Source organism: Rhinopithecus roxellana, chromosome 10 (assembly GCF_007565055.1).
Source record: "Rhinopithecus roxellana isolate Shanxi Qingling chromosome 10, ASM756505v1, whole genome shotgun sequence".
Lineage (NCBI taxonomy): Eukaryota > Metazoa > Chordata > Mammalia > Primates > Cercopithecidae > Rhinopithecus > Rhinopithecus roxellana.
In genome coordinates, this window is record NC_044558.1 from 119340942 (window position 1) to 119357101 (window position 16160).

Here is a 16160-nt window from a genome sequence, read left to right on the forward strand (position 1 = left end):
AACATCATGGTAACTTTTCCATGCCTTTTTTTAGCTGGAAAAAGATATTATCAGACAAGTATTTTCAGAGCTTAAAACAATAGGTAGGCTGGGCACGGTGGCTCACACCTGTAGTCCCAGCACTTTGGGAGGTCGAGGTGGCAGATCACTAGAGGTCAGGAGTTCGAGACCAACCTGACCAACATGGTGAAACCCCGCCTCTACTAAAAATACAAAAATTAGCTGGGTGTGGTGGCACGCACCTGTAATACCAGCTACTAGGGAGGCCGAGGCAAGAAAATCACTTGAACCCTGGGGGCGGAGGTTGCAGTGAGCTGAGATCATGCCATGGCACTCCAGCCTGAGCAACAAGAGCAAAACTTCATCTCAAAAAAAAAAAAAAAAAAAAAAGCCCAAGACAGAGTGGTGGGGCAGTGAGGAAAGCTACTCTGGAGGCTGAGGCAGGAGAACTGCTTGAACCTGGGAGGCAAAGGTTGCAGTAACCCGAGATCATGCCATTGCACTCCAGACTGGGCAATAGGCAAGACTTCCGTCTCAAAAAAAATAAATAAAATAAAATAAACAGATAAATAAATTTTTAAAAAGGTGAGTTTTCTAAATCACTCTTCTTACAAAAAAAATACCTTATGCACTAGAATACCTATCAGATGAGTGGCTTTTAAACAGTAAGAGGAAAAAATAATGTGTGTACTTAAAAAAAATCCTAATTATTAAAAAAGTAAACTCAAGTCTCAATGTAAAATCAGACTGTATCTGATTTTTAAGAATTTGAGGCTAAATCACACTAAACAGAAAAGTAAATTTTTCCACTGCACTTCAGCCTGGGTGACAGAGTGAGAAAAATTAATTAAATGTATTTTTTTTAAAGTAAAATTTTTCAGCACCATAGAAAAGGGACCGGTGGGGAAGGGAGACATAAAGTAAATTTTGGGAAAGACTGGTAAAATTCTAATTCCAGCAGGCTGACTCACTAGGTTTTAATCAAGTAAGTCAACCCCCAGGGTAAGTTAACTACTTTTTCCCAAGACTGTATTTTATCATTTTCAATATTACTATTATTACTATTTTGAGACAGGGTTTCACTCTGTCACCCAGGCTGGAGTGCAGTGGTGTGATCTAGGCTCACTGCAGCCTCAACTTCCTAGGCCAAACCAATCCTCCCACCTCCATCTCCTGAGTAACTGGGACTACAGATGTGTGCCACAACACCTAGCTAATTTTCACTTTATTTTTTGTAGAGACAAGGTCTCACTATATTGCACAGGCCAGTCTTGAAACCTTGGAATCAAGGGATCCTCTCACCTCAGCCTCCCAAAGTACTGAGATTACAGGCATGAGTCACAGTGCCCAGCCCTCATGATTCATTTTGAAAAGAAGATTAAAGGAATGTCAGTCACTATATCAATTTAACATGTAAAGCTGAAACAGATTTGGTTTTGACCAAGGCCATAACTATAGATCTCATTTATTGGTTGCCAAAAGTGATCCTTCTTTATGACAGGATTATGGAGAACCTCTCATTTGAGAGGTTTTTTTTTTAGGTACCTCTTAACCTTTATGACTTTAAGCTTTTAACTGTTTTTTTTTTTTTTTTTTTTTGGTGGAGATGGAGATCTCACTATGTTCCTCAGGCCGGTCTCAACACATGGCTTCAAGCAGTCCTTGGGCTTCAGTCTCCCAAAGAGCTGTTATTACAGGTGTGAGCCACCGTGTCCAGCTTCAGTCACTTTTATTGGCTAAAAGAGCTTGGTCCAGGAGATAAGGCAGAAAAACGAAACTAAAAATTCTAGCTTAAAACAGAAGTACCAAGACTCAGTATTATTCACACTTGTGCAAAATGCCATACATACAAAACTTCATTACAGCATTGTTTATACAGCACAATTTAGGAAACAATCTGAAAGTTATGAATAAGCAATTAGTTACAATAAAGTCTAGGCCAGGCACGGTGGTTCATGTCTGTAACCCTAGCACTTTGGGAGGCCAAGGTGGAAGAATCACTTAAGCCTAGGAGCTCGGGAACAGCCTAGGCAACATGAAAAGACCCCATCTCTATTTAAAAAGTATTAAATTTCCAAAATTAAAAAAAAAATAAAAAAATAAAGTCCAACCAGAAGGTTCCATTAAACAGTCCTTTGGAAAAAAAAAATGAGCCAAAGCAGGACACTATGGTGCATGCCTGTAATCCCAGATACTGGAGGCTGAAGGTAGAGGATCATCTGATACCAGGAATTTGAGGCTGTATGTATATAGTGTACTATGATAACGCCTGTGAAAAGCCACTGCACTCCAGCCTGGGCAACCAAGTGACAATCTGTCTCTTAAAAAGAAAAGAAAAAAAAAAAGAGTCAACTTGAAGATACACAGGTGGTTAGAGGGGAAGAGAAGGGAATCAAGGTATTTGCATGAGAAGAAGACGCCTAACTTACAGCAGAAAGTTGCTCTGGTCTTTTTGTAAGGATACACAATAAAAATAGTGGTTGAAGTCAGGAGCAGTGGCTCACACCTGTAATCCCAGCACTGTGGGAGGCTGAGGCAGGTGGATCACTTGAGGAGAAGAGTTTGAGACCAGCCTGGGCAACATGGTGAAACCCCATCTCTACTAAAAATTAGCCAGGCGTGGTGGCATATGCCTGTAGTCCCAGCTACTTAGGAGACTGAGGCAGGTGAATCGCTTGAACCTGGAAGGTGGAGTTTGCAGTGAGCCAAGATTGTACCACTGCACTCCAGCCTGGGCAACACGGGGAGACTCCATCTCAAAAAACAAAAGACTCATGTCTTGTTTTTAAATGAGCTTATGGGTGAAAAATGAGACTAGCTTTAACTTTTAGTTCAGACATTGGTTCAGATAGAATATACTAAGCAGTAACAATGTCAAATTATTGCTCATTGAGATTAAGGCTCATCTATTCAGTTCGTCTATTAATATTTCAGTATCTACTATGTGCCAAGGATTGGTCTAGGCATGAATGAGCAATATGTGGGACATCCAAGAGTCCCTAACTTCAAGAAGGTTTAATGGGGAATAGAGAGAAATAAACAGTAAATAACATAACTTTGAACAGTAATAAGCACTTATACAGAAGAAAGGGAGATAGGAGGATAAAATTGAGGGGGAAGGAAAAGGAGTACTGGTTTATACGGGACAGGTTAGGTAGAGGGTATGACATATGAGCTAAGAACGGAACAAGTGGACAAAGCAAGCAATGCAACAAACAGGAGGAAAGTCCTGTGACTGGAATAAGCTCAACCATTTATTGTTCAGGGTACACCAAAGCAACAGTGTGGCTACAGTGGAGTGACCCAAGGAGAGAAGCACAGATGCACTCAGAAGTAGGCAGATTCCAGATGAATGTATGGCCTTATAGCTAATGGAGGGAAAAGGCAAGATTCTACTGTAAGTGTGATGGAGAACCTCTACAGAGTTTTTAGCAGGGGAGTAACATGGTCTGTATTTTAAGAAGATAACACTGTTGCTCCAAAGTAGGCTAATACAGCAGGCCAGGCAGTAAGTGATGGAAGTGAACAGAGGTTTGAAAGAGACGGAGGGAAAAGTGTCTGATTTAGTACATATATTGAAAGCAGAACCTACAGAATTTGCTACTGGATTAGATACAGGAATCTAAATGAGAGAGCAACTCGGTGAATAGTAGCCCAGAAAATCATCTTGTATTTGTAGAGTTAGTCATTTTACAGTAACAAGAGACAGGGGAATGTTACACTAATCAAGATCCAAATTCTGCCTCTTACCAGCTTTACCTTAGGAAAGTCATCAGTTTCTAGACTGCAAAATATATTCACAAAAATGTCTGTAAGAATCAAATGGTTAAGAAATCTACAAATGTAAATAATGATCATTATAAGTTAGAAAACATCATATTAACAGTCATGCAAATCAAACCATCTTATTTTAATATTTTCATTAGATGAGAATGGTAACACTGATGTTACAATCAACACTAAATTTCATTCTTTGAAAGTCAAAGGTCAGGCAGGGCACAGTGGCTCACGCCTGTGAGCACGTTGGGAGGCTGAGGTGGGTGGCTTGTTCGAGGTCAGGAGTTTGAGATCAGCCTGGGCAACATGGCGAAACCCCGTCTCTACAAAAATTAGCTGGGTGTGGTGGCATGCATCTTGCAGTCCCAGCTATTCAAGAAGCTTAACTGGGAGGATCATCTAAGACCAGGAGATCAAGGCTGTGGTGAGCCAAGATCCTGCCACTGCACTGCAGCCTGGGAGCGGAGTGAGGTGAGTCTCAAAAAAAGAGAAGAAAGGAGAAGAGAAGAGAAAAGACAAGAGAAAAGAAAAGAGAAAAGAGAAAAGAAAAGAGAAAGAAAAGAAAGTCAAAGATCACCCAGAAATAAAACAAATTAACAGTTCAATCAACAAAGTCATGTCCCTATTGCCTCAGGACAATACTGCTACCCCCATCCACCACATAGAACTTTGTATAGTGATTGACAGAAAACAGGCAACTTTTAAAACTAAATTCTGATTTTTTTTAAAGCATTGTCACTGATTATGGAACAACCTACGTAACACAAGCATGGACACTTTTGAAAATCTAGTATTTTAGTCTTCCGCAAGGATTGGAGAAAACCATCCTGTTAAGCTATAAATGACATTAAACTAATAAGATAAAACCCAAATCAAGGTACCATTCATTAGATAGATGTTCTCAACAAGATACCGTAAAATTAAGATTATATATCACAGTATGAGTTACTTAGTTTGAACAGCAAAATGTAAATGCCCAGTACAAATTAAATTACTGTGTGCCAAATGAATTGAATCATGAGGACTTCATCTTATTGCCTTAAACCATTTCTGTAAATTTATAAACAAGGTTCCACAGAATTTATTTTTTCATCCAAGGCTTTCATATTACCGGGCATATCTTCATAATCAAAAATAGAAAAATGCATGTTAAATGTTTAGCTCACTATGTATTTAGAAAATTATCATGAATGTCAACTCGCATTATGTACTTAATCACCTAAGTAACAACAAAAACAAGGATATTTGGTAAATGGTTCTATCACTCCCTATTCATTTTTTCAACTGGGGCCTCAATAAACATGATCTTTGGGGACCATGTGACTGCATTATAACTAAAAGCACATTGTAAGGACCTGCCAATACATATGACAATTAAAACTCCTTGGACAGAATCCTAGATAAATCCACACACAACAAATTTCGGACTATGAAGGTTCACATTATTAGACTCCAGGGCTCCCTGACAATCTGTTACACTTCTCTCATTTCTAATAATTTCTACCATACAAAAACGTCTTATTTCTCTGCTTCAAGCACCCTTAGGTCAGTGACATCACCCTCATCTCAGATATATTTAAATGCAATTGGATGAAGCAGTATACAGTACATCATCCAATTGAAAGTCTTCCACTTAGTATGCACCTCCTCATAGATTTTACAAGAATGAACAGGATTAACATACACGTTCACCAGGTTATATTAAGCAAAATGATGCTGCAATTGAGTCACTTTAACTGGCGCATTTAGCCACATAAATGTTCAACTAATTTCCTTCATAAAAACTGACACAAAAATTTAAGGTGTAGTTGTTGTGGATGACAAGGAATATCTCACATCGGAAGACTTGTCGATATTTGGTGAAGACTTTACAAAATCAAAGAATCCAAAATGTCATGGTTCCGTATATACTTGTCAAAGCACAGTATTCATAAGTAGCCAATTAATAATTAAAACACACAAAATTGAGAGGCAAAAGACTTCACGAGATCCCCCATAGAGGCCAAGGTAGGAAGATCTCTGAAGCCAGGAGTTTTGAGATCCGCCTGGGCACTATAGCGGGGCCTCATGTATACGAAAAAGAGAGGAGAGAAGAGAAGAGCGAGAATCCCCCATAACTGCGGCCCTCCCCCAACCTTGTGTTAGAACTATTTCCTCGGAACAGCTCTGAAAGAGTTTGCCAACCAGAGTAAAATCACTTCGCAGAGATAAACGAGCGGAAACGTATTTAGAAGAGAGAGACTACGAAAGCAAGGGCAGCGGGGCGCGGACCCGTCCCCGGACTCAGACAGCCGCGGCAAACAGGGGCGAGCATGTGCTGACCGCGGCAAGACGCGCGGGCCTCCCAGAACCACTTCCCGGGGCGCAGGGCCCCGGCCGGCCTGACCCTCCGGGTTCATTCATTCTGTACCCGCGGCTGCCGCACCTCCGCGCCCCCGTCGGCGCCGAGAAGAGGGGCTCGACTGCCAAGGGACCTTGTCAGGCCACAACCCCCGCCAAGAGTCCGAGCCCCGCCGCTATTCCCGCGCGCCCGCGGCCTCCGGCGGGGGGTGGTCTCAGAAGCTACGGAGGGCAGCGCCCAAGCCCAGAGACCCGCAACCTTGCCGCCCCACCCTCCGCCGGGGCGCTGGCCACGACTCCCTAGCCCGACGGGCGCGCCTGGAATCCCCGGGTCCCCGCTGTCCGGCTGCCCCGCCGCGGCCGGAAGTCTCCCCGGCGCCCCCTCCCCAGCACCCGACTTCCCTCGCCGCCGCGGCCAAGCCCTCTCCGCGCCGCCTCGGGCCTCCCAGCGCGGGCTGCCGGCCGAAGGCGGCGAGAGGCCGCGCTGCCTGCCCAGCTGAGCCGACGAGAGTCCAGCGAAGAGCTGGAGGCTGGCCTGGGCGGTTACCTTGATGATCCTGCGGGGCAGCCCGGCCATCTTGTCAGAACCCGAGTTCGGCCTCTGGTCGCGTCTCCGGCTCCGCTCGCCTCACGCACGAGTGGAAGTCCCAGGCTCCACTTCCGGGGGACGTTGCCGCGCCCGTCGCCGCAGCCGCCGCCTAGGCCCCTCGGGAAATGTAGTCCCTGCTCAGGCGCGGGCTCGGGCACGGGCGGGCTTCCCTCCGACCTAGCCCCCTCCCCCACGCGCCCCGCCCCAACCCCGGCCGGGGATGGCGGAAGTGACGCTCCGCGGCGGGGCTGGGACTTTGGAGACGCCTCGCGGGGAGAGGCGGGGCTCCGGCGCTCGTGGCCGAGCCTGCCGGCGGCGGTGGTACCGCGCGATTCGCGCGCGCGCTCTCTTAACCGTGGCCACGCCCGCGCCGGTGGACGACGTAACAGAGGCCTGGCCTACGACGTAGCCCATTCATTCACGCGTTCGTTCATTCAGGTCAGCCTGCATTGCGTGGGTTCCCTGCTGGCTCTGCAGTGAACGACTGCGGTGGGGCTGACCGTCTTGCTCCTTCCTCAAAGGGAGGGCAAGACCGAAACTCAGTGGCAAAGCTCTGACTGGGGGTCTTTCCAGTTACTCACACCCTGTTGGGGAGTTTTGATGTTTAAATTGTATAAATCGGGCCTCTGACACGCCCCGTAGGCCCAGGGTGGACTGAAGGAAAAGGGTTTGGAGCCAGCTGGAGGCGGTAAGACCTAGACCTAACGGACTCAGAATTGTTAACAGAAAGAATGACCAAGGAGAGGTTTAAAGAACCCAGAGTAATCTGTAAACCAGAGATTACCCATAGAGTGCGAGGTCCTATGACAGAATTAGAATGGGGTGCCCGAAAATTGAATTGTTGGGGAAGCATTTTATGCTGATGACGGATGGCTTGCTGTGTGATGGACTGTTTGCAAGCATTTTGCTTCACCTTCACAGCAATAGTATGGAGGAGGTGTTTCCATTTTACAAATGAGGCTTAGAGGGTTAACTTTTTCCGAGGAGCTGTTTTGTCCCCAGGCAGATCTGCCGAGACCTGGCCCTTAACTACTTAACCACAGTGTTTCCTGGCACACTGACAATAGATGGTGAATAAATGAAGAAGGGACTGACCATGCCTTCCAGGAACTTAGATTCCAATGGAGAAGAGAGACCAGTAAACAATTAGTTACAATCCAATGTGTTAAGGGCCGTAGTAGAGGTTCCTCCCAGGTGCTATTTTAGCAGAGGCATTAACTGCTTGAGAACTCAGGGAACCTTCTAAATAAGTGGAGTCCTAAATAATGAGTAAGAACCTATCTGACCTTGTAGGGAAGAGTATGCCAAGCATAGGAAATGGCCTGTGAAATGGCATTGAGCTATGAGAAAGAAAAAATAGTGCACTAAAGAAACTGGAACTCTGAATACAAGAAACCAACTAAGAACATAAGAAATATTTTGTGCTGGTGCGATGCTAAATGATTACATAAATTTAATACATCATTTAATTATAAAACAGATGAGGTAGGCTCTATTATTAACAGAACGTTTTAGATGAGAAGCCAAGGTTCAGAGGTAATAATGAGAATTTCAAATAACCAGAAGTCTGCAATAGGTGGTTCTGTGACTAGGAGAATCTGCAAAAGTAAATGAAACTGGACAAAGATACTTTTCAGAATATTTTATAGAGGACCCAGGATAATTCATGCTGGTAGGCAGAAAGGCAGAGTGCTATTGTGTTGGGAGTGTGTAGGTCTGCAGTCTGGGCAGGGCTTAGCAGAAAGGGGCACTCTGCTTGTGCTGCATCATTCTGTGCAACCAGAAGATTGGCTTCCTTGATGGTTCACAAGGCCGGCAAGTTGGTGCTGGCTGTTAGTTTCACTCCAAGTGGGCCTCTCCCCGGGGCATCTTGGGCTTCCCCATTGCATGGTGGCTGGGCTCCAAGAGTAAGTGTTCTAGCAAGCTAAAATGGGCACTAAATCTCCTTTTTTGACCCAGCCATGGAAATCACATGGCCTCGTGGAAGTCACATGGCATCACCATAACCATAATCCATCAGTCAGCCAGCCACAAAACCCCCCCTGTCTCAAGGGCAGGGGACATGGACACCACCTCTTGAAAGGGGAGCTGCAAGACTCTAGAAACTAGCAGCATATATGTGATGGAAGGTATGGTTGTGGCCAACTTTGGGAAGAAACTGCCACTCATAGCTGCCTTGGAATCACCTAGGGTACTGTTTTTTGTTTTTGTTTTTAAAAAAAGCATTCCTGCAGCTGGAACCCTTCTCCCAGGTATTCTAATTCTCTAGGTCAGTGCTGAGACCTGGGAATCTGCATTTAAAATTGGGGTAATTTTGATAGATACTAACACTTAACGGCAAAAAATTCTGAACAAACGAGAACAAAAAACGATAAGCAAAGCAAAAAGAGGTGCCGGGTGCTGTGTTTTTTTAATTTTTTGAGACAGAGTCTCTCACTCTGTCAACCAGGCTGGAGTGCAGTGACATGATCTTGGCTCACTGCAACCTCTCCCTCCAAGGTTCAAGCAGTTCTTCTGCCTCAGTCTCCAGAGTAGCTGAGATTACAGGTGTGTGCCATCGCCCCTCGCTAATTTTTGTATTTTTAGTAGAGATGGAGTTTCACCATGTTGGCTAAGCTGGTCTCGAATTCCTGGCCTCAAGTGATCTGCCTGCCTCGGCCTCCCAAAATTCTGGGATTACAGGTGTGAGCCACTCCACCCGGCCTCCTTTTGTCTATTTTCTGTCACAACAGACAATAAGTATCATTCAGGTTAAGAGTGAGAGCTCTGGAGCCCCCAGTCTGGGTTTGAAAACACACTTTGCTTAATTTCTCTGTCCTTCGTTTTCTTCACCTATTAAATACACTTACCTTCATGTGGTGGTTGTGAAGTTTAAATTATGTAATTTGTATACGGTACTTAGAACAGTACATAGCACTTAGCAATCACTTATTTTTTTGTAATTTGATAGAACCATGTACATTTTTCTTTAGGAAACCATATTTTTAAAACTTGATAGTATAACCTTGTTTGGTAGAGATTGGATTGTTGGCATAAATCTATCTGAGAGTATTAACATTTTAACATACACATTTTTCCTGTCTCTCCGAATTGTTTTTTCTGTTCTTTTCCCTCTTGAGGACAGCTCACACTATACTCATCTGGAAACGAAAATCTGAACTTCTGATTCATATAAAGCCTGTGGAACAGGATACATTCTAGAAGAACAGGTTGTCACAGGGCTGAGATATGGTTCTCAAATTAGAAGGCTAGTTAAGAATCCTATTTCTATATCTAATACAGAGATAGACAACAAAACAGTGGTTACCCAGAGCAGGTTGTCGGGTGGAGTGATGGAGAATCAGAGATGTAGATCAAAGGATACAAAGTAGCAGATATTTAGGACAAGTCTAGAGAGCTAATGTACATGAGAAGCTATAGGTAATAAGTTTACAGTATGTATGAGATTCATGCTAAATAAGTAGATTTTAGCTACTGTTGTCACAAAAACAAAAACATAGGTAACTATGTGAGATGATGGGTATGTTAATTTGCTTCACAATAGTAACCTGTTTACTATTGATACATGACGTATTCCATAACATCATGTTGTATACCTTCAATATACACAATAAAATAATTTTGTTTGGCCAGGCGCAGTAGCTCACCCCTATAATTCCAGCACTTTGGGAGGCTGAGGCAGGTGGATCACTCGAGGTCAGGAGTTCGAGACCAGCCTGACCAACATGGTGAAACCCTGTCTCTACTAAAAATACAAAACTAGCTGGGTGTGATGGAGCATGCCTGTAATCTCAGCTACTTGGGAGACTGAGACAGGAGAATCACTTGAACCCGGGAGGCAGAGTTTGCAGTGAGCCGAGATGGCACCATTGCACTCCAGCCTGGACAACAAGAGCTAAACTCTGTCTCAAAATAAATAAATAAATAAATAAATAAATAAATAAATAATTTTTTGAGGCAGGGTCTCACTTGTTGCCCAGGCTGGAGTACAATGGTACAAACATGGCTTACTGCAGCCTTAGCCTCAACCTCCCAAGACGCTGGGACTACAGATGCACACCACCACGCCCGGCTAATTTTTAAATTTTTTTAGAAACAGGGTTTCACCATGTTGCCTAGAATGGTCTCCAACTCCTGGACTTAAGGAACCCCTCCCACCTCAGCCTTCTGAAGTGCTGGATTACAGGTGTGAGCCACCATTCCTGGCCAAAAGTTATTTGTAAAAATCCTACTTACTATACCCATAAAATATGGATAAAATAAGATATCTAAAAACCTAACTGATCATGTACCTCATAAATATATATACTTACTATGTACCCGCAAGACTTTTTTTATTTTTTTTATTATTTTTTATTTTTTATTTTTTGAGACGGAGTCTTGCTCTGTAGCTAAGGCTGGAGTGCAGTGGCCAGATCTCAGCTCACTGCAATCTCCGCCTCCCGGTTTCACGCCATTCTCCTGCCTCAGCCTCCCGAGCAGCTGGGACTACAGGTGCCCGCCACCTCGCCCAGCTAGTTTTTCTTATTTTTAGTAGAGACGGGGTTTCACCGTGTTCGCCAGGATGGTCTCGATCTCCTGACCTCGTGATCCGCCCGTCTCGGCCTCCCAAAGTGCTGGGATTACAGGCTTGAGCCACCGCGTCCGGCCAAGACTTTTTTAAAAAAACTAATTGGAGGGCCGGGGGCGGTGGCTCAAGCCTGTAATCCCAGCACTTTGGGAGGCCGAGACGGGCGGATCACGAGGTCAGGAGATCGAGACCATCCTGGCTAACACGGTGAAACCCCGTCTCTACCAAAAAATACAAAAAACTAGCTGGGCGACGTGGCGGGCGCCTGTAGTCCCAGCTGCTCGCGAGGCTGAGGCAGGAGAATGGCGTAGACCCAGGAGGCGGAGCTTGCAGTGAGCTGAGATCCGGCCACTGCACTCCAGTCTGGGCGACAGAGCGAGACTCCGTCTCAAAAAAAAAAAAAAAAAAAAAAAAAACTAACTGGATTCCTTCAGAGGTGGGATATTTAGCAGCTAGAGAACACATGTAAAAGGGAGGCTTTTTACTGTATACTCTTATACCATTTGAATTATGAACCATGTGAATGTTTTACCTATTCAAAATGTGAAATATGTATTCAGTTCACTAATTTCAATAGATTGCTCAGGAGGTATTGAAAGCTGTAGCTGAGCAGGAATTATATAATACACTCAAAACTCAGCAAAAAGATGCTGGTCCAGGTCCATGGTACTGAATAAATGATGACAGTGACAGATAGCTTCACTAAGCTGAGCAGTGCTAGCCATATCTCTTTTTTTGAATTTCTTTGTTTTTTTTTAAGAGACAGGATCTCACTCTGTTGCCCCAGGCTGGAGTGAAGTGGCGCAGTCATAATTCACTATAAACTCCAACTCCTCCCCACTCAGCCTTCACCATGCCTGGGTAATTTTTAATTTTTTTGTAGAGACTGGGTCTGGCTATGTTGTGCAGGCTGGTCTCAAGCTCCTGGCCTCGAGAAATTAGTCTGCCTCTGCCTCCCAAAATGCTGGACTTACAGGTGTGAGCCACCACGTCTGGCCCAGAACTCTTTTTCCTTTTTCTTTTTTTTTTTTTTTTGAGACAGAGTCTCACTGTGTCACCCAGGCTTTCTTTTTCTTTTTCTTTTTCTTTTTCTTTTCTTTTTTGAGACAGAGTCTCTCGCTTTGTTGCCCAGGCTGGAGTGCAGTGGTGCGATCACAGCTCACTGCAACCTCTGCCTTTCGGGTTCAGGCAATTCTCCTGCCTCAGCCTCCCGAGTAGCTGGGACTACAGGCACACATCACCATACCCGGCTAATTTTTGTATTTTTTAGTATAGATGGGGTTTCGCCATGTTGGTCAGGCTGGTTTCGAACTCATGACCTCAGGTGATCCGCCCACCTCAGCCTCCCAAAGTGCTGAGATTACAGACGTGACCCACCACGCCTGGACCAGAACTCTTAGCTAATTAGCCTTTTATTGGTTCTTGGTCAGGCCACACTCTTCTCCTTGTTTCCAGTCTCTGCTCCTTCTGGGACTCAAAGTGCAAGTGCCTTTGCATTATCTTACGGGGCACAAGCAAGCAAGAATGAATGCTATGTTGGAGGCGTTAAAGGAGTCCCATTGTATGAGAAACTCTTACTCCCCCAAACAATATTTTACTACCCCTTGCTGCTTCCTCATTACCCACCCCCAAATATTCCAGGTTTTCTACTTTGGTCTTGTAATGGCAGAGACCTAAGTGCTATTTACCCTATAGGCAATAACTTAGGACATATGTGCCTGATCTCAGAGTCAGGGATCTTCTTTGTCTTGATCACCACTGTATCCTGGGCCTAAGTGCAGGGACTGCTACATGTGTGCTCTCAAAAAATACTTGTCAAGGGAATAAATCAACCAGTGCAGGCTGAATATAAACACCTGTTTGAGAATGGTTGCCATAGTTTCATGATCCATAAGTGAACACTTACAGAAAGCACAGGATGTTTATGTTAATCTCTAAACCTTTCAACTTGACTTCCTGGAGAGCAACAGAGTTTTTCTACAAACTAATGCTTTGCAGAAAAAGAATAGAGTCGTTCAGTTTGGAAAATGGTGTATCAGTCACCTTTAATAGAGGTCCTATTTCAATTCACATACAATTGTCATCAGGCAGAAGTATTTGTTTGCAAGTTCCCTAATTGTTTCTTGCAGCATAGGGAAACTGTTTCGTGGGTGAACAAGATAGGATTTGTGAGAGGAGGGTTCATGAACACTGACTCAAACAGGCAGTGGGTGGGGTGGGGGTGTGGAAGGAAAAGACTGCTCACTGATTTTAGAAAAGGAAGAAAAATTGCTTGGTGGCTTATATTCATGCCTTCACATAAGACATTGAGCACTTACAAACTGTTAACCAACACAAGACCAGACCACAAGAAGGACCTGAGTGGAATCTTCCAGGGTCACAGGCAATCCCTAAGGAGTGCTATCTCACGTGAAAGACCCTGGGAAACACGAGACCCAGGAGAATCAGAGTAATACAGCTTTACTTTGTTTAGTGTTTTATGCTTTACAAAGTGTTTCTGAATGTTATCTCACCCAGTGACAGCTTTGAGTACCTTTAAGTGCATGCACCACTAGAGTGATTTTGTAGGACCCATCATTGATTCTGCAATGTTCCTATAAAAGTAAATGGAGCCGGGTGGGGTGGCTCATGCCTGTAATCCCAGCACTTTGGGGGGCTGAGGCAGGCGGATCACTTGAGGTCAGGAGTTCGAGACCAGCCTGGCCAACATGGTGAAACCCCATTTCTACTAAAAATACAATAAAAAAAATTAGCTGGGCGTAGTGGTACGTGCCTGTAATCCCGGCTACTTGGGAGGCTGAGGCAGGAGAATCGCTTGAACCCAGGAGGTGGAGGTTGCAGTGAGCCAAGATCACGCCACTGCACTCCAGTCTAGGTGACAGAGCAAGACTCTGTCTCAAATAAATAAAAGTGGATGGAGGGGAGTGTTCCACACATATATTCATCTCCTTTCTCTGAGCCAGTTCCCAGTGGAAACAGGATTCCAGAGGTTGGTGACTCAAGACATTTGGCCAGAAGCCTGGCTGGAACAGGAACTCTGCAAAGTAGGGCTCACTTCTCCGCCTGTGTGCCACCCTTTTAGGTTCCCAGGAGAATTGTTTGCTTTCCACGTCCTTGGGCTTCAGTCGCTTCGTAACTCTGCCAGTGACTGCATACTCAGCCCCTACCCAGCCTAAACTGTTCTCCCATTTCCTCCCACCTGATGTGCCCCACCCAAGTTTCTTTTCAATTCACTCCCATCACCTTTCTTCCTCCTTCACCATCACCCGTCTGTCTCAAGTCTGATTGATTTCTCCTATGTTTCTCTATTATGTCACTTGCTATCTGCAAAAAACTGCTCACCTGCTTCTAGTATGATTAGAAATGTTTTTGAAATTGTTGTTTTTCTTCTGAGTACAATGATTTGGGATCCGATATACCCTGGAACAGATGTTTCCACACTTTGGACTGCTTGCTCACCTCAGAGGCTAGTTGAACATACCGGTGAAGGGGCCCTGCCCAGGGTCTTCTGAGTTCAAGTCATAGTCCCCATGTCTCTGTGTTTTTAACAAGCTCCCTAAGGACCATTGAAGGGTCTAAAGCTTGAGAGTCAATGTCATGTTATGTGATCTTTTCAAGAAAAGCAAAACAGTTGCAACAGGAACCTTGACTTATAATTTACTTACTCCTGTTTTTCTAAACTCTTCTGATCCAATACCTGTATCTTTCCTCCTGCCTATTCAAATTCTTTTGGTTCAAGTGTGAGATATTTCAGATTGTCGAAGTTTAAGTTGACCCCTGGTATTCAGTATTCCAGATTGTTGGGTTTTGGATGTTCAGTATTGTTCACCTCTTTCCACTCCTGAATTATTAGTATTATTTTTTGAGACAGAGTCTCGCTCTGTTGCCCAGGCTGGAGTGCAGTGGTGCAATCTCAGCTCGCTGCAGCCTCTGCCTCCCTGGTTCAAGCAATTCTCCTGCCTCAGCCTCCCGAGTAGCTGGGACTACAGGCACGCACCAGCACGCCCAGCTAATTTTTGTATTTTCAGTTGAGACAGGGTTTCACCATGTTGGCCAAGATGGTCTTGATCTCCTGACCTCAGTGATCTGCCCGCCTCGGCCTCCCAAAGTTCTGGGATTACAGGCGTGAGCTACCATACCCGGCTTTCCACTCCTGAAATTATAACCAGTTGAAAAACACAACAGATGGAAATTAAAATATTGCTTTCATTATTAATAAATCTGATTGAAGAATATAGCTCTAAGTCAGCAACCAGTTGGGCTTACTCATGTTCCCCCACTAGCCCCATAATTGCAATTATAGCTCCATAGTCACTTAGCACAGCTAGACAACTGCAAGCTCCTTAACCCAAGACAGCAAATGGGAATGCATGAGGCCAGAGGCAGGGACAAAAAAAAAAAAAAAAAGGAGAGAGAAAAAATGGGAGGAGAGAAAGATAAAAGGCTGAGCAGACTGAGTTCATTAGTTTTAAATTCACCAATCAGAAAACTTATTCCTCTTGTAATCCCAAAACCACTTGACTTTTTCTTATGCTTCTGCTTACTTTTTGTTGTTGTTGTTGTTGATAGAGATGCTGTTGTAACATCCCTATTAACCACAACAACAAAAAGTAAGCAGAAACATAAAGATGTTATGTGTTCAAGACCAGGCTAGGCAACATGTTGTTAATAGAGAACAACATGTCAGTTTCTATGACAACTCCCTGAAAGCAACCCCAGATCACAACCTGGGCAATCTCATCATTGCTTTGAATGTCCTATAATGGATCATACTTGCACTCCCTCTAACACCATAATTTTCTCATCTGGTTGCCTTTTCACAAGTGATTCTCCACCCCATCTGCCTGATGGTTTCTTGCCCTCCTCCATGAATGTTATATGTAA

The 16160-nt window shown here is 44.3% G+C and overlaps 1 protein-coding gene across 1 annotated transcript in view; it reads right to left on the reverse strand.

Annotated features, from left to right (window-relative positions):
* UBE2N (ubiquitin conjugating enzyme E2 N) overlaps positions 1-7061 on the reverse strand; it is a 33754-nt gene extending 26693 nt beyond the window's left edge. Inside the window, exon 1 of the mRNA XM_010383933.2 lies at positions 6665-7061. Within this exon, the coding sequence (XP_010382235.1) occupies positions 6665-6694 (30 nt within the window). The 5' untranslated portion in view covers positions 6695-7061. The remainder of the gene's footprint in view (positions 1-6664) is intronic.
* Positions 7062-16160: the final 9099 nt, after the last annotated feature.